This window comes from Cryptomeria japonica, chromosome 7 (genome assembly GCF_030272615.1).
Source record: "Cryptomeria japonica chromosome 7, Sugi_1.0, whole genome shotgun sequence".
Taxonomy (NCBI): domain Eukaryota; kingdom Viridiplantae; phylum Streptophyta; class Pinopsida; order Cupressales; family Cupressaceae; genus Cryptomeria; species Cryptomeria japonica.
In genome coordinates this window covers 715,589,825-715,605,777 of record NC_081411.1, presented here as the reverse complement: position 1 = coordinate 715,605,777, position 15,953 = coordinate 715,589,825, and the positions used below count along the sequence as shown (strand labels likewise).

Genomic DNA, 15,953 nt, shown 5'->3' with positions numbered 1-15,953 from the left:
TTAAGTCTATTAAATAATCTTTGCAGTAATCCTTGAACTAAAAATTCACGCAAACAGTAGACTCTATTTTAATCACATTCTGAACTTCAAATGAGTTGCAACGAGAGAGAATCACTATTCATGATATCAGTGTTGCTAGTTACATACAACTTGACTAATTTTCTTCCCTATTTAAAATGAGTTGCAAAATTTTGGCAATTAGTTAAGTTTTTTGTCATTTTTTTAAGGTTGTTGGTTATATAGCTGGAAGAGCACATATGGAAGAGCACATATATAATATAAATATATCTAATTGCATTCTTCAATTTCTCTTTCTATATAATGTTGATCTCCATGTTGCTTCATCCATTATTAGACTAGTTCCAAATTGTCATTATTAGACTAGTTCAAAATTCTCATTTAGGATTGAATTTCTGAGATTCTTTCAAAATTAGTGTGCAAAAACAAAAAACAAAAAACAATAAAAATCTTTGGGTCTTCACACCCATGTAGAGTTGAAAATGCAATCCTTTTTGGCTCATATGAGATATGAGGTCTTGCACCCCATTTAGCCATTCATAAGATTTGAGATACTGTTCTATTAAGCATTTACAGAATCACAAAGTGTAAATCAATTTGAATATTGTAGCAACAGTTATTCTTGTCTGCAAAGATAATTCTCTTCAAAAATTACATATAAACAAATGATCTTGATCATTGAAACCACTTTAGACAAACCTGCTAGATTATAGACATTATTTACCTATGATTATAAACATTCTTATATACTGATTGAATGTGGTAAGGTGATCTATCACCACAAAAACTTGATTACCTTTGGGAAAAATTAGACCAATAAAATCCTTTGAAATTTCTTCTCATTTTTACTCAAGGGCATGCAATGGTGAAAAGTAGTTCTGGGTATCGTACAAAGCCAAATTTTAATTCTCTGCCAATATGTCATTCAGTGAAATATTCTTGTATTTCCTCTCACACCTTTCCAATAAAATGACTGGCACACTGCAGCATATTTTAAAAGAACCCCATGTTCAGAGAGATCTTTCCTTCAAAACCTGGTTTATAAATTTTTACTTTGGGGAAGATAAATACATACTTTTTTACACGAAACATCCTTTTTCCAATCAAATTTAAGATATTTATCTATATTTTCAATGGTTTTTTAAATCATTTATCTCTGGCATGCTACACCTAAATATCTTTAATCAAATACCTCACTTATTCCCTAAAATAGCCTTTGGGTAGTCTTGTTCATAACCCTCAAACAAGGGATGATCCTAAGGTTTAAGATTTCAAAGAAAGCCAATAATAGATTTGATGGACATAAAGGCAACCACCTCACAATCAAGATAATAAGCATTTTCAAAATCGCGGTAAAAGCAATCAAATACCAAAAAAGCTTTGCCATTTTTCTACCATACAGTAGATGGCACAATAATCAACCAATAAATGATTATGGCATGGCCCTCTGCACTCTAACCTTATCACAGCAATATTAGACACAAAAACAGAACACAGATTCACTGTATGTGAACAAACATAAAAATGAAAGCACTTCATATAAATCAAGGACAAAATATAAGGTATCCAAATGTACACACTGACCAAAAATATGAATCACACTACTGAATCTAATGGTTTATCTCCCATGTACTTTCCTGATCCATATGATATTGATTAGATGGAAGCCTGGATTGTTTTAAACACAGGCCCAATAGCATCAAAATTAAATTCAATGTTTACTCAAGAAAGAACAGATGTTAAAAGATTACACACACCCCTATCTGAACAGTAAGAATTGTTTAATTTAGCTCTAAACTTCAATTGAGGAAGATGAAATGGAACTTACCTCTCTCGTCTTGTAAGCTCTGTTGTTTTCTCCAGCTGCAAACAGTCAAACTGTCGTTAATAAATTGTCTGTATTCTTTATTCGCTAAGTAGTTCATGAATCACACATTATATATCCACTAAAATAAAATGTAAAATTTGGGTGATTATTAAAAAATTAATAATGATAAGAACAAAAATAATCTGGAAAAAAACTCAAAATATGAACATAAATTACAATTCAATGCATAGCCATTAAATTGATCAAATAGGGTGTTTCCATCGCCACATGAAGTTTATGGAACATTTTTACTATCTCTGGATGATACTAGTTAAACTAGGATAAAAAAGTTGACTATTCTATGGTCCAGGCCAAGGCAGTAAATATTTATGTGTGCACACCCCAATAACCATAATCTCCATGACGAGTAATTCTTTTCAATTTATATGCATGAATATGTTACATTATACTTATATAAACCTGCTCTAAAAATGTGTTCAATTAACTTTTCTGCATTTAGTGCCATCCCTTTTTGCCAGTTCCCACAAACAAGTGCTTGTCTTAATTTCCCAAAAATTCAAGTTAAGGAAAAAGAGAATTACACAAAATAAAAAGATACTTCACACTAGCTAATTTTGTTTAAGCATTAAAAATATGCCTTCAATAGAAGTCACAATCCACAATTCATTCACTAAAGCAAAATTTGCATTCAAGTTGCAGATTAGTGGCTACACAAACAATTCCTGACAGCAACAAACTACAGATAATATATAACAATGTATCATTAAAGAAACATTCCTAGATTTTCTCAACATAGCTCTGTGATTGCCAAACACTAATAAAAAGTTGATTTGCGATTGCAAAAAACAGCAATAGAGAACTTTAAGAATAAGAACAAGGCCCAGGAGAGTAAACAAGCTATGGAATACCACAAAGAAGAAGAAGGGTACTTACATCTGCATCTCTGGCTTTCGTGTTCTTTGACTTGGTGATATTAGGATTCTCAATCTGAATAAGACCCTGTGTTCCCTTCTTTTTCTATCATATCAACAATAAAAAGCATATTAAAGTATAAGATTTGAATATAGAAACAAACTCTAGCATTCTCCTTGTCCTAAAGAAAAAAGTACATGCCTTCCACTCAAATTTCTTAACAGGCATAATAAAAAATATTTATTGAATTCAACCTTGACATGCATTCAAAAATCATAAGTTTTACATCCCAGAAAAGGCCATAACTTGAAAGATTTACCTCTGATGCTGATTCTTCAGATTCTTCCTCTGATGATTCTTCTTCTTCCTCCTCCTCCTCCTCCTCCTCCTTTACATCCTATTATCATCAAAAGACACATTTTAAATGCCTACACCCACCAACATTATGAACGAAACAGAAACATGTCTCAGGTAAGACTAACATGACTTTATCAAGCTTTTATGCATAACATGAGTTGCACCACAGTTTCTTCTATAGATTAACTATTTCACTACTGTAAAACTCCAGGATAACCAAATTCCAAAAATTTCAAAATTCTAAACTTTATTACTTATTAGTTCTGACCAGCCTAAATTTACAATATTTAGAATCCTGCTAAAGAAATCTGGCATTGAACATAAAGAAATAAAACGCATTACTTTTTATTACCATTGTCAAACAGAAATTTCAGTGACAAAAAGGCCCAAAACAATCACACGCCTATGTGCAATCCTTTAGCATTAGGGCTGCAAAGAATTTAGAAAACATATTTTGTGGATAAGGCTCAATCAAGGTCCACAACAGATAAGAGCATTCATTTGATATCAAATTCCCTTTTTGACCTATTGACATAACAGTAAACCACAAAATCAAGAAATTCTGAGGTGCATGAAATCAAGACTATAACAGAGAATAAAGTGATAAACAAACAAACAACAACCAAAAAGTAAATCAAGTAGGACAATGTGGAATAGAACACAAGCAAACTTGGGGCATACAGAATCTTGCTTGCTATTGTGACACTAGAACAGTCACAAAACTAAGAAACAAAATTCTCATTAGTTTGAGCCCTTAGAACCTACCATGGGTGTATGCATATACATGGGTCTGCTTGTGTGATTGTGTCTGTAAAATACCAAATTCATGAATTGCAGATCAATAAGAACATATTTCATCATACTTTAGCACCTTCAATGTGTCTGAGATTATCAGTGTAAAATATTAAATATAAGCATTCCAATAGGTCACCATGCTCAGAAAATGTGAGCTTCACACCAACAAATTATGTCCTGGAAATAAGAAGAAACTTTATTACAATGCATTAAGTGCAAATAAAAAAGAATGAAACATTACCTGTCTAAAACTCCTAGGTTTTGAGGAGGTACCAGCACCTGCACATGTAAACAAATAGCAAATGAATGTCGACGTAATCAAGCTGAAATTTTGATCAGATTTAATACAATACTAAATTAGATTCTCATTCTCCAATCGGTGATACCAACCTTAAGGCATTCATCAAAAGATTCAAAACATATGCATGATGCCTGTAATAGGTTCTCTGAACAATCAAAAGAAGCAATTTGATTACACCATGAGTTAATTAGTTAAGTTATTAGCGGTTTTATGTTAGGGAAAGCTGAACTATATAGAGTATGGTGGATAACTATACCTAAGTTGCTAAATCAAAATCAGGCACAGGTATGGCTATGTGGGTACAGTATGCTGATAAGGCAAATAATTTGGGAGGTGCGTACACAAATACAAAAAGCAGGTAAAATACATAATTATATACATATTTCCAGCCTTAAAATAGCCATTAAGTTCAAAATAATAGCAAACTGTCTAGATCAACTTCAGTGAATCAGCAGCACTCATCCCCTGTCAATGTAATACCAGCAAACCATCCCTTTTGTTTTCTCTGCAATCTTCATTGCAAAAGCTCAAATTGAACAAGCCACAAAATGTGTAAAATTTAACAAGCCACAAGTCCTCTAAAAATCTTGCTTGGCAGGTAGCTCAGCTATAGCATGATGGATTTGGTGAACATTGCTGATCCTGGAACTTTGGAAGTTTTTTCCAACTTGATCTTCTTCTGCAACTCAAATATCTGTTGTGCCTCAAACATGAAACACCATCAAGACATATTCTTTGGGATATGTGGAGGATTTTTGTCCAAGTTATGAATTGCTTGACTGGTAATTAGCCAAGAGATGTAACTATGATGTCAGCAATGGGATTGTAATGGCATGGTTGTGTTCACAAAAACTTCTTTGTTTGCCAAAAAATTGACTATACAGTGGATGGCCAACAGAAGTATGTACCAAATTCAATAAAGGCACCTTAAAACTGATCTCCCAGCATCTTTTGGACAGATGAATTTAATTTTTAAACAACTGTGGTAACTAATACTAGATTGAAAAACATGCTGTTTGAAAAATGACCAAAAGTACCAAATTATCTCCTGCCATAATAGTTGTTTTCTATCAAGCCAGACCATCTGCTGGGTCAGGTTGGTAAAGTCACAGGTAGGATTGATTACCCAGTGCAAAGGCCCACACAGGAGCCTAAAAATGTCCTTAAGAATTCAAATTACCAATGGAGGGAACTATTAGATAGTTTTGAGGATCTATGAGCTGTGAAGCTAGATTCACACAGAACCCTTGCTGAACACAAAACAATTTGGGTTGGGTACTGATCCTGGTCCAGGTCAGACCTGGGTTTTGCAATGGTCTAGCTTGGGCTGGACCTTGTGCAAACCCATTGAGTACCCACAAAAAAGGTGATTTTAAAAAATTAAAAATAATCCCTTACTCACCCTAAAAGAAATCACTAGCAATACGCAAAACAAATGCATTAATGCATGCCTAACTCTCATTTCTCACTCACCAAAATTCTGTTTCAACTCATTGCTAAAGATGCAAGTTTTCTTTTTATTCAAATATTGTGTCCTCACTATTCCCTTGCCTCAACAAGTGTTAGATAGATCATAGGAAGATTGAGAAGAATATTACTCAAAGCAAAGCTATTTTTGTTTTTGTAGGTTTTTTTAACAATTCTTTCCAAGCTTCAAAAGAGATTTCTTTTAAAAAGGTAAATTATTGTTTTCTAATATCTTGTTAATTTTTCTAATAATAAATAATGGCAGCCTAAAGTTACATTGTTGCATTTTATTCTGATATTTGTTTATTTAAAAATATGTAGAAATGAGAATAGTCTAGAATGGCCAGGAGAAATAGCATTGTGTGCCAAAGGTTGGTTAAAGCTTTCAAATTTGACCAATTTCATCACTTTAGAGACACTAACCATACTGAGCAACTTGGTGGGTTGGGAGTTATCTTTGACACCATAATAAATGCTAAAAGAAGCATATCAGCTCCTACAGTCAGGTAAAAGCCCACTTGTGTACAATTACCAGTCACAGAATCAAGGCTTCTGGTGGGCCAACTGAATATTGTTTCCCAAAGGCATAAATTCTTGCTTATATCAAAAAGCAAGTGTTAATTTCAACAAAGAAATTTATTTCCAAGCCTCCAATAGTGCCTAGCAATGCATTCTTTCTCGAGACATTGTCTTTAGAATAAGATGATAGCCCCTTCAATAAATCAGCCTATAACTTGGAAAACATGCCATGGGACATGTCAAAGGTCATGGAGAATAAAAGTGCGTAAACCAGGTTCAAACCCACACCCTCTACTCCACCAAAATCAAGCAGCAAGACAGCCCAAAACCTCAGTGCTGAACCCTATAAAATTAAAAAATAAATACATATACATAAAATTATATACATAAACAAACATAATAAAGAGTTTCCTAAGTGCCTGATGACACCAATCCATATTCATACAGTGAAACAATCTGAAACAGGAAGAGGAGTGAACAGACGAGGAAAAGAGTGGTGCATCGGTTGCAATGAATTCCTTGCCTTACTATTGTTGGGAAAACCATTGTTAGTATTCACATGTTTGTTAGAATTATATGATACACAGAAAAGTATTTGTTAGTTTGTTTAGGAGCTTGTATATTTACATGTGTTTGTTATAGTTTGGTTATTTGTTATCCCATGATGTAAGGAATTTGTTACAGGAGTTCTATAATATAGGAGATCCAATTCCTATATATTGGCATATGTAATGTCTATTGAATGAGAAGAAGTAAGCATGTATATCTTGTTTGTATTTATTAATGGCTTCTTGTCTCTGCACATATTTTCAATATGGTATTAGAGCGGGGAGACAAAGGAGGCCACAGAAATAGAGGTTACAAGATTTGAAGATCTGCATTGGAGTATTGTTCTCGGTCTGTAGCAATGCTTTTCTTGACCTTACTTTGTGTGGAGATCATTGGGCCCACGTGTATCAACAGTTCATTTCATTGGATCAACGATTCTTTGGCAGCACTGGCTAAAGCAGTTCTTAGCCTGTCTTATCATTGTGATCAACACTGGTACTATCATTTCTGTCGCCACTATCATTTTTTGTCGCTGCTATCACTTGGTCTGTGTGGGGTTCATTCAGTGCATTGGTTTATTTTTTTGGGAGGTATTGACCAGCGTTGTGCACACAATGGAGACACCACTTTTGAGTTTTTGATCGGCATAGATGCAGACCCGTTCCCATACTATCGGAGGCTTGCATAATATATTGGCTCCATTCGGCAGCTCTTATCTCCATTTGCTGCTCCATCCATTTCATTGGTTGCATATTTCTGACTTTAGCTTTGTTAAAGTCTTCAATTAAATATTTGATTAGGGATCAATTTTTTTATGTGCTCGGAAGGGAACTCAACAGGGGCAAGTTCTGCATTACCTACCTCTGTACTGACAAGGAGACGGACAAGCAGTTAGCTTCTAAGTTCTCCTCCAAGCAAAACCTCAGAACTGCTATAGACATTGAAGATGTGAGGACCGAAGTGGCCATAACGAACAATAGGCCAAGGCATCCCAACATTGTGAGCTTGAAGGCCACTTACGAGGACAAGAGCGCAGTGCATCTCGTATGTGCGAAGGTGGGGAGCTCTTTGACAGGATATTTGCACATGGACTCTACACCAAGTGTGCTGCCGCCACTTGTCACTCACACCATTGTTGAAGCAATCAATGTGTCACAAGCATAGGGTCTCGAGACCTTCAAGCAAAGATCGATGAGGGGGAGGTCGAAATTCTCGAGGATTAATTTCAATGGAGATTTTGTTTTGGGTTAGTTTGTTGTTATTTAGGTGGACTTGTTACTCTTTGATTGTTGGGGAACATGTTTGTGTTGGGAGTTAGATTAGAAAACAATGGTTTATGATTGTGTTAATTTGTTATTTAAAATTTAAAATTTAAAATTTTATTAAAAATTAAAAATTAAAAAAAATGTTTTCAATTGTATTTGGAGTGCATGATTGGTGGTACCTGACACTCCCATGGTTTGTAGAACAGAAGTTCATATCAAGAGGGGATAGTCTCAAATCGGGTGCACTATTGCTTGTATGGGGGGGGTGGAATATATTCTTTTCTCACAATTGACAAAATTGAGCTTCAAGGTCAAATTTGCTAACTAGCAAATCAATTGGAGGCAACGGAGTAAGGAGGACACTCAACGTCCTCTTGTCAACCACCACCACGAGGCCGCTTATCAGCTCTGGTGGCATTTCATTTTCTATTGTAAAGTGTGCTTCTATTTTCTATGCTTTTTAATAATTGGAAATTTCACAATGGGGAGAGGGGGGGGGGGGGGGGGGGTTACAACATCAATATTCAATCTCCAATTACAATGAAAATTTCCTTTGGAAATCGAGTGACACGATTGCTTATGTGTGAGTTATTTTCTTATGTTAACCCCCTAGTGTAAAGTATTGTAATGAACAAAAGCACTGGTATAATGCAGTTCATGGATCTTGAAAGGGTTTGTAGAAGGATCCAGAAAACCACATGAGGTGAACAGATGAGTGGGTTCATGTTCATGTCCAAGTTTGTGGTAAACCTGTGTGAAAACCATGAAAGGTTGATGGGAGGTGCCTTTTGTTTTGAATCAAGATCATGACCCACAAGAGTTGGGGCTTACTACAGATGGAGGGTGTGAGTTCTTACCATGTTCACGCTAAGGGGAGGAATGTTGGGAAAACTATTGTTAGTGTTCACATGTTTGTTAGAATTATAGGATGCATAGAAAAGTATTTGCTAGTTTGTTTAGGAGCTTGTATATTTACATGTGTTTGTTATAGTTTTGTTATTTGTTATCCCATGATGTAAGGAATTTGTTACAGGAGTTCTCCTATAATATAGGAGATCCAATTCCTATATATTGGCATATGTGATGTCTATTGAATGAGAAGAAGTAAGCACGTATATCTTGTTTGTATTTATTATAGGATTCTTGTCTCTGCCCATATTTTCAATAATTATAGCATCCATCCTAAGAAAGGAGAAGGGCAAGCAACCAACCACACTGACCGCATGATAGTGGTCAAGATACAAAAACAGTTTGGACTCAACTGATGTCAGAATTTGACCAACAGGAGAGAACTTAATTGATAATGATGATGACGATGATTTTTCTTCCATTGCTTCAATTCTAAGATTGCTGAAGTGCCTGAAGCCACAGGTCCTGTAAATTGCCCTTGTGGCTATCCAAGAGCAGTCAAAGCCCTCAAACCATCAGCTGGTATTGCTTGCTATGCCTCTTCTGCAGGGAATTGTTGTCACGCTGCAGTACCCCTCTGACAAGAATTCTCTGCCTTTGATCTTCCTTACTAAGAATGCTTTAAGTAACTGAAGACCCAGGTCACATCGGTATTTCTTCCAATGCCCTTCTGCAGAGAATTGGTATCAAGCTGCAATGGTTGCCCCACAAGACTCTCCTGCCTCTGCCCTTCATTTTTGAACACTGCTTAAGTGACTAAAGTCCCTGCCCTCAAGGTTGTCCAGAAATGGTTGAACCCCTGGAACCATCACGTGGTATAGCACCAGCAGCAAAATATAATATCATGCATGCGTTGTAGGGATTCATGCTGCATGACAATTTGCAGATTGAAGAGGTTCTCAATGGGACCAAACCGAGAAGACCAACTTGCTGCCATAAGACTAAATGAAGAAAATGCTGTATTTCCAAGCAAGCTAACTCAAGCCCATGACACATCATTCTCAACTCTGTCTTTTTAGCAATTAACTACACTTGGCTTAATAGGGTTTCAAGAAGAGCAATGTTAATCTATCACTGTGATAGAGCTTATCTGTCACACTGATGTCCTCCCAAATAAGCTAACCAAAGCTTCTACTCTACTGCATCTTTTTACCAGTAACTTAAAGTTCTCGGCAGAGTTTTAAGAAGAGGGATCCCAGTGTCTAGAACCACTGCCATGGGGCTTTTAACGTATCATTCTATGATCTATCTTTGTAGTAGATAATTACAGTTCACTGGAAAGGGTTTCTTACGCCTCCCTGCTGTCTTCCAAAATAAGCCGTCTTGGAATACTTTAGCATGTTTCCCTACCGTGGTATCTTTTCAGTAGTTGATTACAATTCACTTAGTGAGGTTTCAAGAAGAGTGATATTGAATTCGTTGAAATTGAGTTAACCTGATATGCTGCTGTCTTTCCAGATTAGCTGGATTAGGCCGCCACTTTTGCGGCTTCCACTATTATAATGTTTAATAGTTTATTATGGTAACCCTAATCTCGAGCGTAGATTGTTTAGACTTTGCAATGATCCGTGTTATCCTGTCGTAGTGTTGATACAACACTTGGCATTCCACTATTTTAGATTTCTAATCTAATTGGTTAAAAACAAATAATGAAAACACTCAAAACAAAACACAAAAGTATCCATTCTTTGAGCAGTGACCTCTATAGAACCCTCAATTAACCTATAAAAAAAATACAAGAATAGTGGTTCTTAGATGAAAGGATCGCTTGAAAGGAAACGTTATTGAATAATACTCCAACAACAAAATACTTTTACTCTTTCAAATTCAATTTTTCAGAGTAAAATCCACTTACTAGGAAAAACCTAGCAACGGAAAAAGTAAACAGAATTGTGAAGCAGTTGAGTGACTGAAACTTACTCAATTCTTCAGGGGTAGAGAAATGTCTGCGCCCGGTGGGCTTGCCCTTAAATTTGCCTCTTCCCATCTTCAGATCTAACCTGAACACAAAATGTTGATACAATAATAATAATCCTACTTCCGCACTTCCGCGCTGCTGCTGTATACCGTTTTTATTCCTTTATCAAGCAGACGAAAGTGAAATCTCAGGAATAAGAATACTAGTTATTGATGATGATGGCGATGCCTCTGCTTAGGATAAATATAATGTGAAAGCACAAATCAGTTAATTCTGGATCTACTGCTGTTAGTTTTCCCTTGACCCCGGTTTTAGGGTTTTTAGGGCTCCAAAAATAATATCTGAGACCCTCTCACACTCACGGGAATTGCTTTAAAACTTTATGGTCGATGAATATTCCCCTGCTTTTTTAGTCATTGTGGGAAAAAGTTATCGTTTTATAGACGTTTTTTATAGTGCATTGTTGTTGTCTATGATGTTCCGAGATGCTCGAAGGACATGACGGGCAATTATTTTGTTTTGGTCCCATTCAAAGGAGCCATATGGTTTGGGTCTAGTTGTAAAGGGGTTCATTTTCATCGGGGTGAGGAAGATCATGTGCTCACCATGGTGAGGGTGTAGAAGGCCTTATATAGTTCAGTGACAATCTAGGGTGGTTTTATCTATAAGATGTTAGTTGTAATGGGATAAATTGATAAGTAAGATATTTTTTAATATTGTTATCAGGATTCAACTATGTAGTTTTCGAGTCAAACTCATTGACATGAGAGATGGGTTCTTGTGAACCACTGCAATGCAAAGAGTGCTAAGTGTACCATTTATCCTCATGAGAGATGGGCTCTTGTGAACCACTACTCGTGAAACGTGGGTCAATGAGTTTGATTCAAAAACTAGACAGATGAATCTTGATTTCAGGTGATGAAGTGTTCATTACTTATCCTCCTTTGTTGTTGATCAAATTAAAGTTTAAAGTTGGAATTTAATCAAATTATAAAGAGTTAATATTTGTTCAAGACTGATTCACCCCCCTCTCAGTCTTGGGGTGTGTCTAACCATTAATATTAGAGTCAAGTTCCTATAAGGAAGCTTAATCACTCAATGAGAGTTTCGAGATGGCACGAGATGGATCTCACGAAGCACCTAAGTTTAAAGGCACGAACTTCACCTTTTAGAAGTGTAGAATTAAAGGTTAGTTGAACTCCTTAGTGTTTGGAGTATGGAACTCGGTTAGAGATGGTTATATGTTTCTCCCTACTCCAACTGATGCAGTTGATATTAGATTATATGGAAATAATGGCAAAGCAAGGAATGCAATCATGAGTGGAGAAGCATAATTAGAACTTGTGAAAGTGATGCACCATGGTACTGCTAAAGAAATGTGGGAGAAACTAAACAATAATATGAAGGAGATGATAAGGTAAGGCAAATCAAAATTGTTGAATTTTAAATGCAAGTTTAAGAATTAGAAGATGTCTGAGGATGAAAACATTGCTAGCTTTATGCTCTAAGTTGATGATGTAGTAACCACTATCAAAGGTCTTAGTGTTGAATTGAAACAAGATGAAGTTGTGAAAAAGGTACTCAAATCTCTTCCTAAACCTTATTGTCCCGAGGTATCTGTTATTGAAGAATGTAAGGATTTGGATAAATATACAATGGATCAACTATATGGTGCTCTGAGTACCTTTGAGATGAGAGAGTTTGGTGAAGTTGCTCCTAAAAGGGAAGTTGTATTCAAAGCTAATAGGAAAGTAGAGATTGAAGATGTTGATCAAGATGATGACTTTGATAAAATGGAAGCAAACCTTGTAAGAAGATTGAAGAAGGGAACTGGTAAATACAAAGGTAAGTTACATTTCAATTGTTTTAATTGTGGAAGAATTGGTCATTTTGCTTCTAAATGTCTCTTCAAAGAAGATAACAATAGAAGAGGAGAAGATAGTGATAAGAAAGAGAAAAGAAGTCTTTGTTCCAAGGAAGACAACTATTTCTCAAATGATGGGGATCCTGACCATAGTGATCCAAATGATGATTTACTCTCTACAACCTTGAATGTTGGTAACAATGATGCTGGGAAATACAAGATGTTTGGAACTATGTAGACTAATAAGAAAATTGAAAAATAAGTTATTGTGCGGATTGCCTTTCATGCAAAAGAAGAACCAAATGTTTGGGTGATTGACAATGGTTGTTTTAATCACATGACCGATGATAGGATAAAGTTCATCAACCTTGAAAAGTGGAATGGAGGATCTGTCAAGTTTGGATATGAAGGGTCAACATAAATTTGTGGAAAGGGCACTATCATAATCGATGGAAAACACGAGACAAAGGATGTTCTTTATTTCAAAGGATTGAAACACAATCTTCTCAGTGTCAGTCAGATTTTTAGTAAATTATAACATCTTACATTTCATGACAAGGGTTGTGAAATCAAAAAAAGCAAGTTGTGGAGAATTGGTAGAAGAATGATCTAAGACCAGAAGCAATGTTTATCACCTAAAGGAGCCCAACTCTTTCATTGCCCTTTATGAAATAGTTGAAGAAGACTCCACATTTAATCACATGGGAACTAAAGTGGTGAATTCTTAGAAGGGTGATTGGAATGTTGATGACATGATGGATATCAATCTAGATGATTTATGAAGTTGATTTTGAAGGAGAACTTCATTTTGCTCTTAATAACTTGAATACTGCAAGGGTGGAATGTGAAGAATACATGATAAAACTCAAAAAGGTAGAAAAGACAATTGGCAAAATGAAAGCTCAATTCAAGAGGGCAAAAGATGAACTTATTAACCAGAAAGCTAAGATTGTGAAGACAAATAAGGGGTGAAATTGTCAATCTAAAAATTCAAATTGAAGAAGAGAAGATGATTGTTGATTGTGTGGACTCTAAGATTCATGACAAAACTATTGAATGCACCAAGCTTGAGGTTATTGTTATTCTGAATAAAGAATTAGAAGAGGTCAAAAATTAGATGGATAAAAGCACTAATATGCCCTATAAGGATGGTCTTGCTTTTGAAAAGGGAGAAAGCTCTAAAACAAATATGGATAAAGACAAGAAGGAAGATAAGGAAGAGAAGGCCACATGATAAATCTAAGAGGACAAATGTAGATTAAAATAAGTTTAGACAAATCTAGGATTGGAAGAAGAACTTCAGAAGACCTTCTCCCAATCAAACTACTCCAATCGGGTACTTACAATCTTTCAATGGTGACTATTATTCTTGCAATAAGTTTGGGCACGAATCTGTTGAATTTAGAAGCAATATGGGCATAAATTTATTTAGAACTCCAAGGTATAATGCTATGAACTCTCAACCATTTCATGGTCAATGATATGTTTGTAATAAGTTTGGTCATATGGCTAATAACTGCAGAAGCATGGTGATGAATAACTACAATGCTTTGAACACGTGATGAATAACTACAATGTTATGAACTCCTATTCGTTCAATGGGTATTGCTGCACATGCAACCAGTTTGGTCATAGAGTTACTGAGTCTGGGACCAATGTAAGGAGAAATGGTATTATCTGCCATAACACATCACAAGTTTCTACAAGGGGAAGATTGTGAGAGCTTAAGCTACATAGAAGAAGATTGGTCTAGATCTGGAAAAAAAGATAATGAAGGAAATGTGGAAAAAGTTAGATGAGGTTATAAAAGGATCTGTGCTTCTACCTAGAATAGAAGAGTCTTCTAGAAATTGAGAAGAAAAGTATACAGTCGGGGGGGGGGTTATTCACTACATATGTTTCATTCCCCTAAGCTTTAAGGCTTCTTGAGAAGAAAACTATTCAAGTTGTGATCCAAATCTATATTAAGGTGAAAATGAAGGCAAGGAAGAAAGTTAGAGGTAACTATGCACCTATCCAGGGAAAGTTCCTGATCGAAACAGAGAGAGAAGGATGTAGGTGATATTGCAAATGACAGAATACATAAGGAACAAAGTATATGCTAAATATGGTACGGAAATTGAAGGTATATATTTTGTTTTCTAAATTAATGAGGTCTACTCCTCAAGGGGAGTAGGATGGTGTCTGGTTGTTGCTCTTTGGGGAAGTAGGGAGTTGTTGGACATTGCTAACAGTAAGAAAGAGAGAAAAGAAGAAAGAAGAAAATGCAAGTGCAGAATTTGGAGGATGAGCTTTGACCTTTGTCCTTGATGTCAAAAGGGGGGAGATAGTATTGAGTTATGTGAGTGTTGCCATCAATGACAAAGGAGGAGATTGTTGGTAGGTATTGTCATTGATGTCAACCCTTAGTTTGTGTGTCGATGAGCTTGATATTGTTAGATTATGTCATTTCATACTCAATGTTGTGATTGTCAGATTTTAAAGAGGTTATTGGCTCAATGTCAAGGAAGATATTGGAGATTGTTGTTAGTTATGATGTTGGATGTTGTCCATCGGTGTCAACCCCATGCTAATGATAGTACATGTTGTTGATGAATGGTATTGTAGTTTGTGATCATTGATGAAAGAGGTCCTTTGTTGTGGATGTCCACCTTTTTGGTGTTGATGTGTACACTTAGTAAGTCGTGCTAACAATACTAATATTATAGTTATAGAGGAACTTGTAGATGATTGATGCTCTTGTTGGTGTTGAAGTGTAGATAAAGGCTAAAGAGTTGTTGGTTGAATGTCTACCACTCTTGGTGTTGATATCCATACTTAGTATGTTTCAATGGATGATATGATATGTTGAAGATAAGGTAGAATGCATATATGTGTTTCTCTGAATACGACATGTCGGTGTTAGGAGTTTTCATTGGTATGATGTATGCAAATGTTGTTGATGAAGTTATTGGTTGGATGTCCACCATATGTGTGGTACTGTTGTCTCGCCTTGTATGATAATAATAATTTATTGAAGAATAATGATAACGAAGATGTTCATATGAGGCTTTCTCTTGTATCTTTATGCATGTGATGTTGTTTATGCCTACATTTTGTATGATGAAAAATTATTTATGTTACAATGTGCCATACAATAGCTTTCAACCAAACACTACTTAACACCCTTGGCCTAGCAAATAGAGACAGGGCACTCGATACTAGGGATGAGCTTCTATGTATGATTGATTGTTCAATTATATAATCCCTAT

At 35.6% G+C, this 15,953-nt stretch overlaps 1 protein-coding gene across 1 annotated transcript in view; it reads right to left on the bottom strand.

Moving 5' to 3' along the window:
* Positions 1-11,262, bottom strand: part of LOC131040220 (uncharacterized) — a 35,268-nt gene extending 24,006 nt beyond the window's left edge. The window contains exons 1-5 of the mRNA XM_057973085.2: positions 10,841-11,262; positions 4,152-4,189; positions 3,078-3,155; positions 2,780-2,863; positions 1,847-1,881 (exon numbers count right to left, since the gene is read on the bottom strand). Of these exons, the coding sequence (XP_057829068.1) occupies positions 1,847-1,881; positions 2,780-2,863; positions 3,078-3,155; positions 4,152-4,189; positions 10,841-10,907 (302 nt within the window). The 5' untranslated portion in view covers positions 10,908-11,262. The remainder of the gene's footprint in view (positions 1-1,846; positions 1,882-2,779; positions 2,864-3,077; positions 3,156-4,151; positions 4,190-10,840) is intronic.
* Between the last annotated feature and the right edge of the window lie 4,691 nt (positions 11,263-15,953).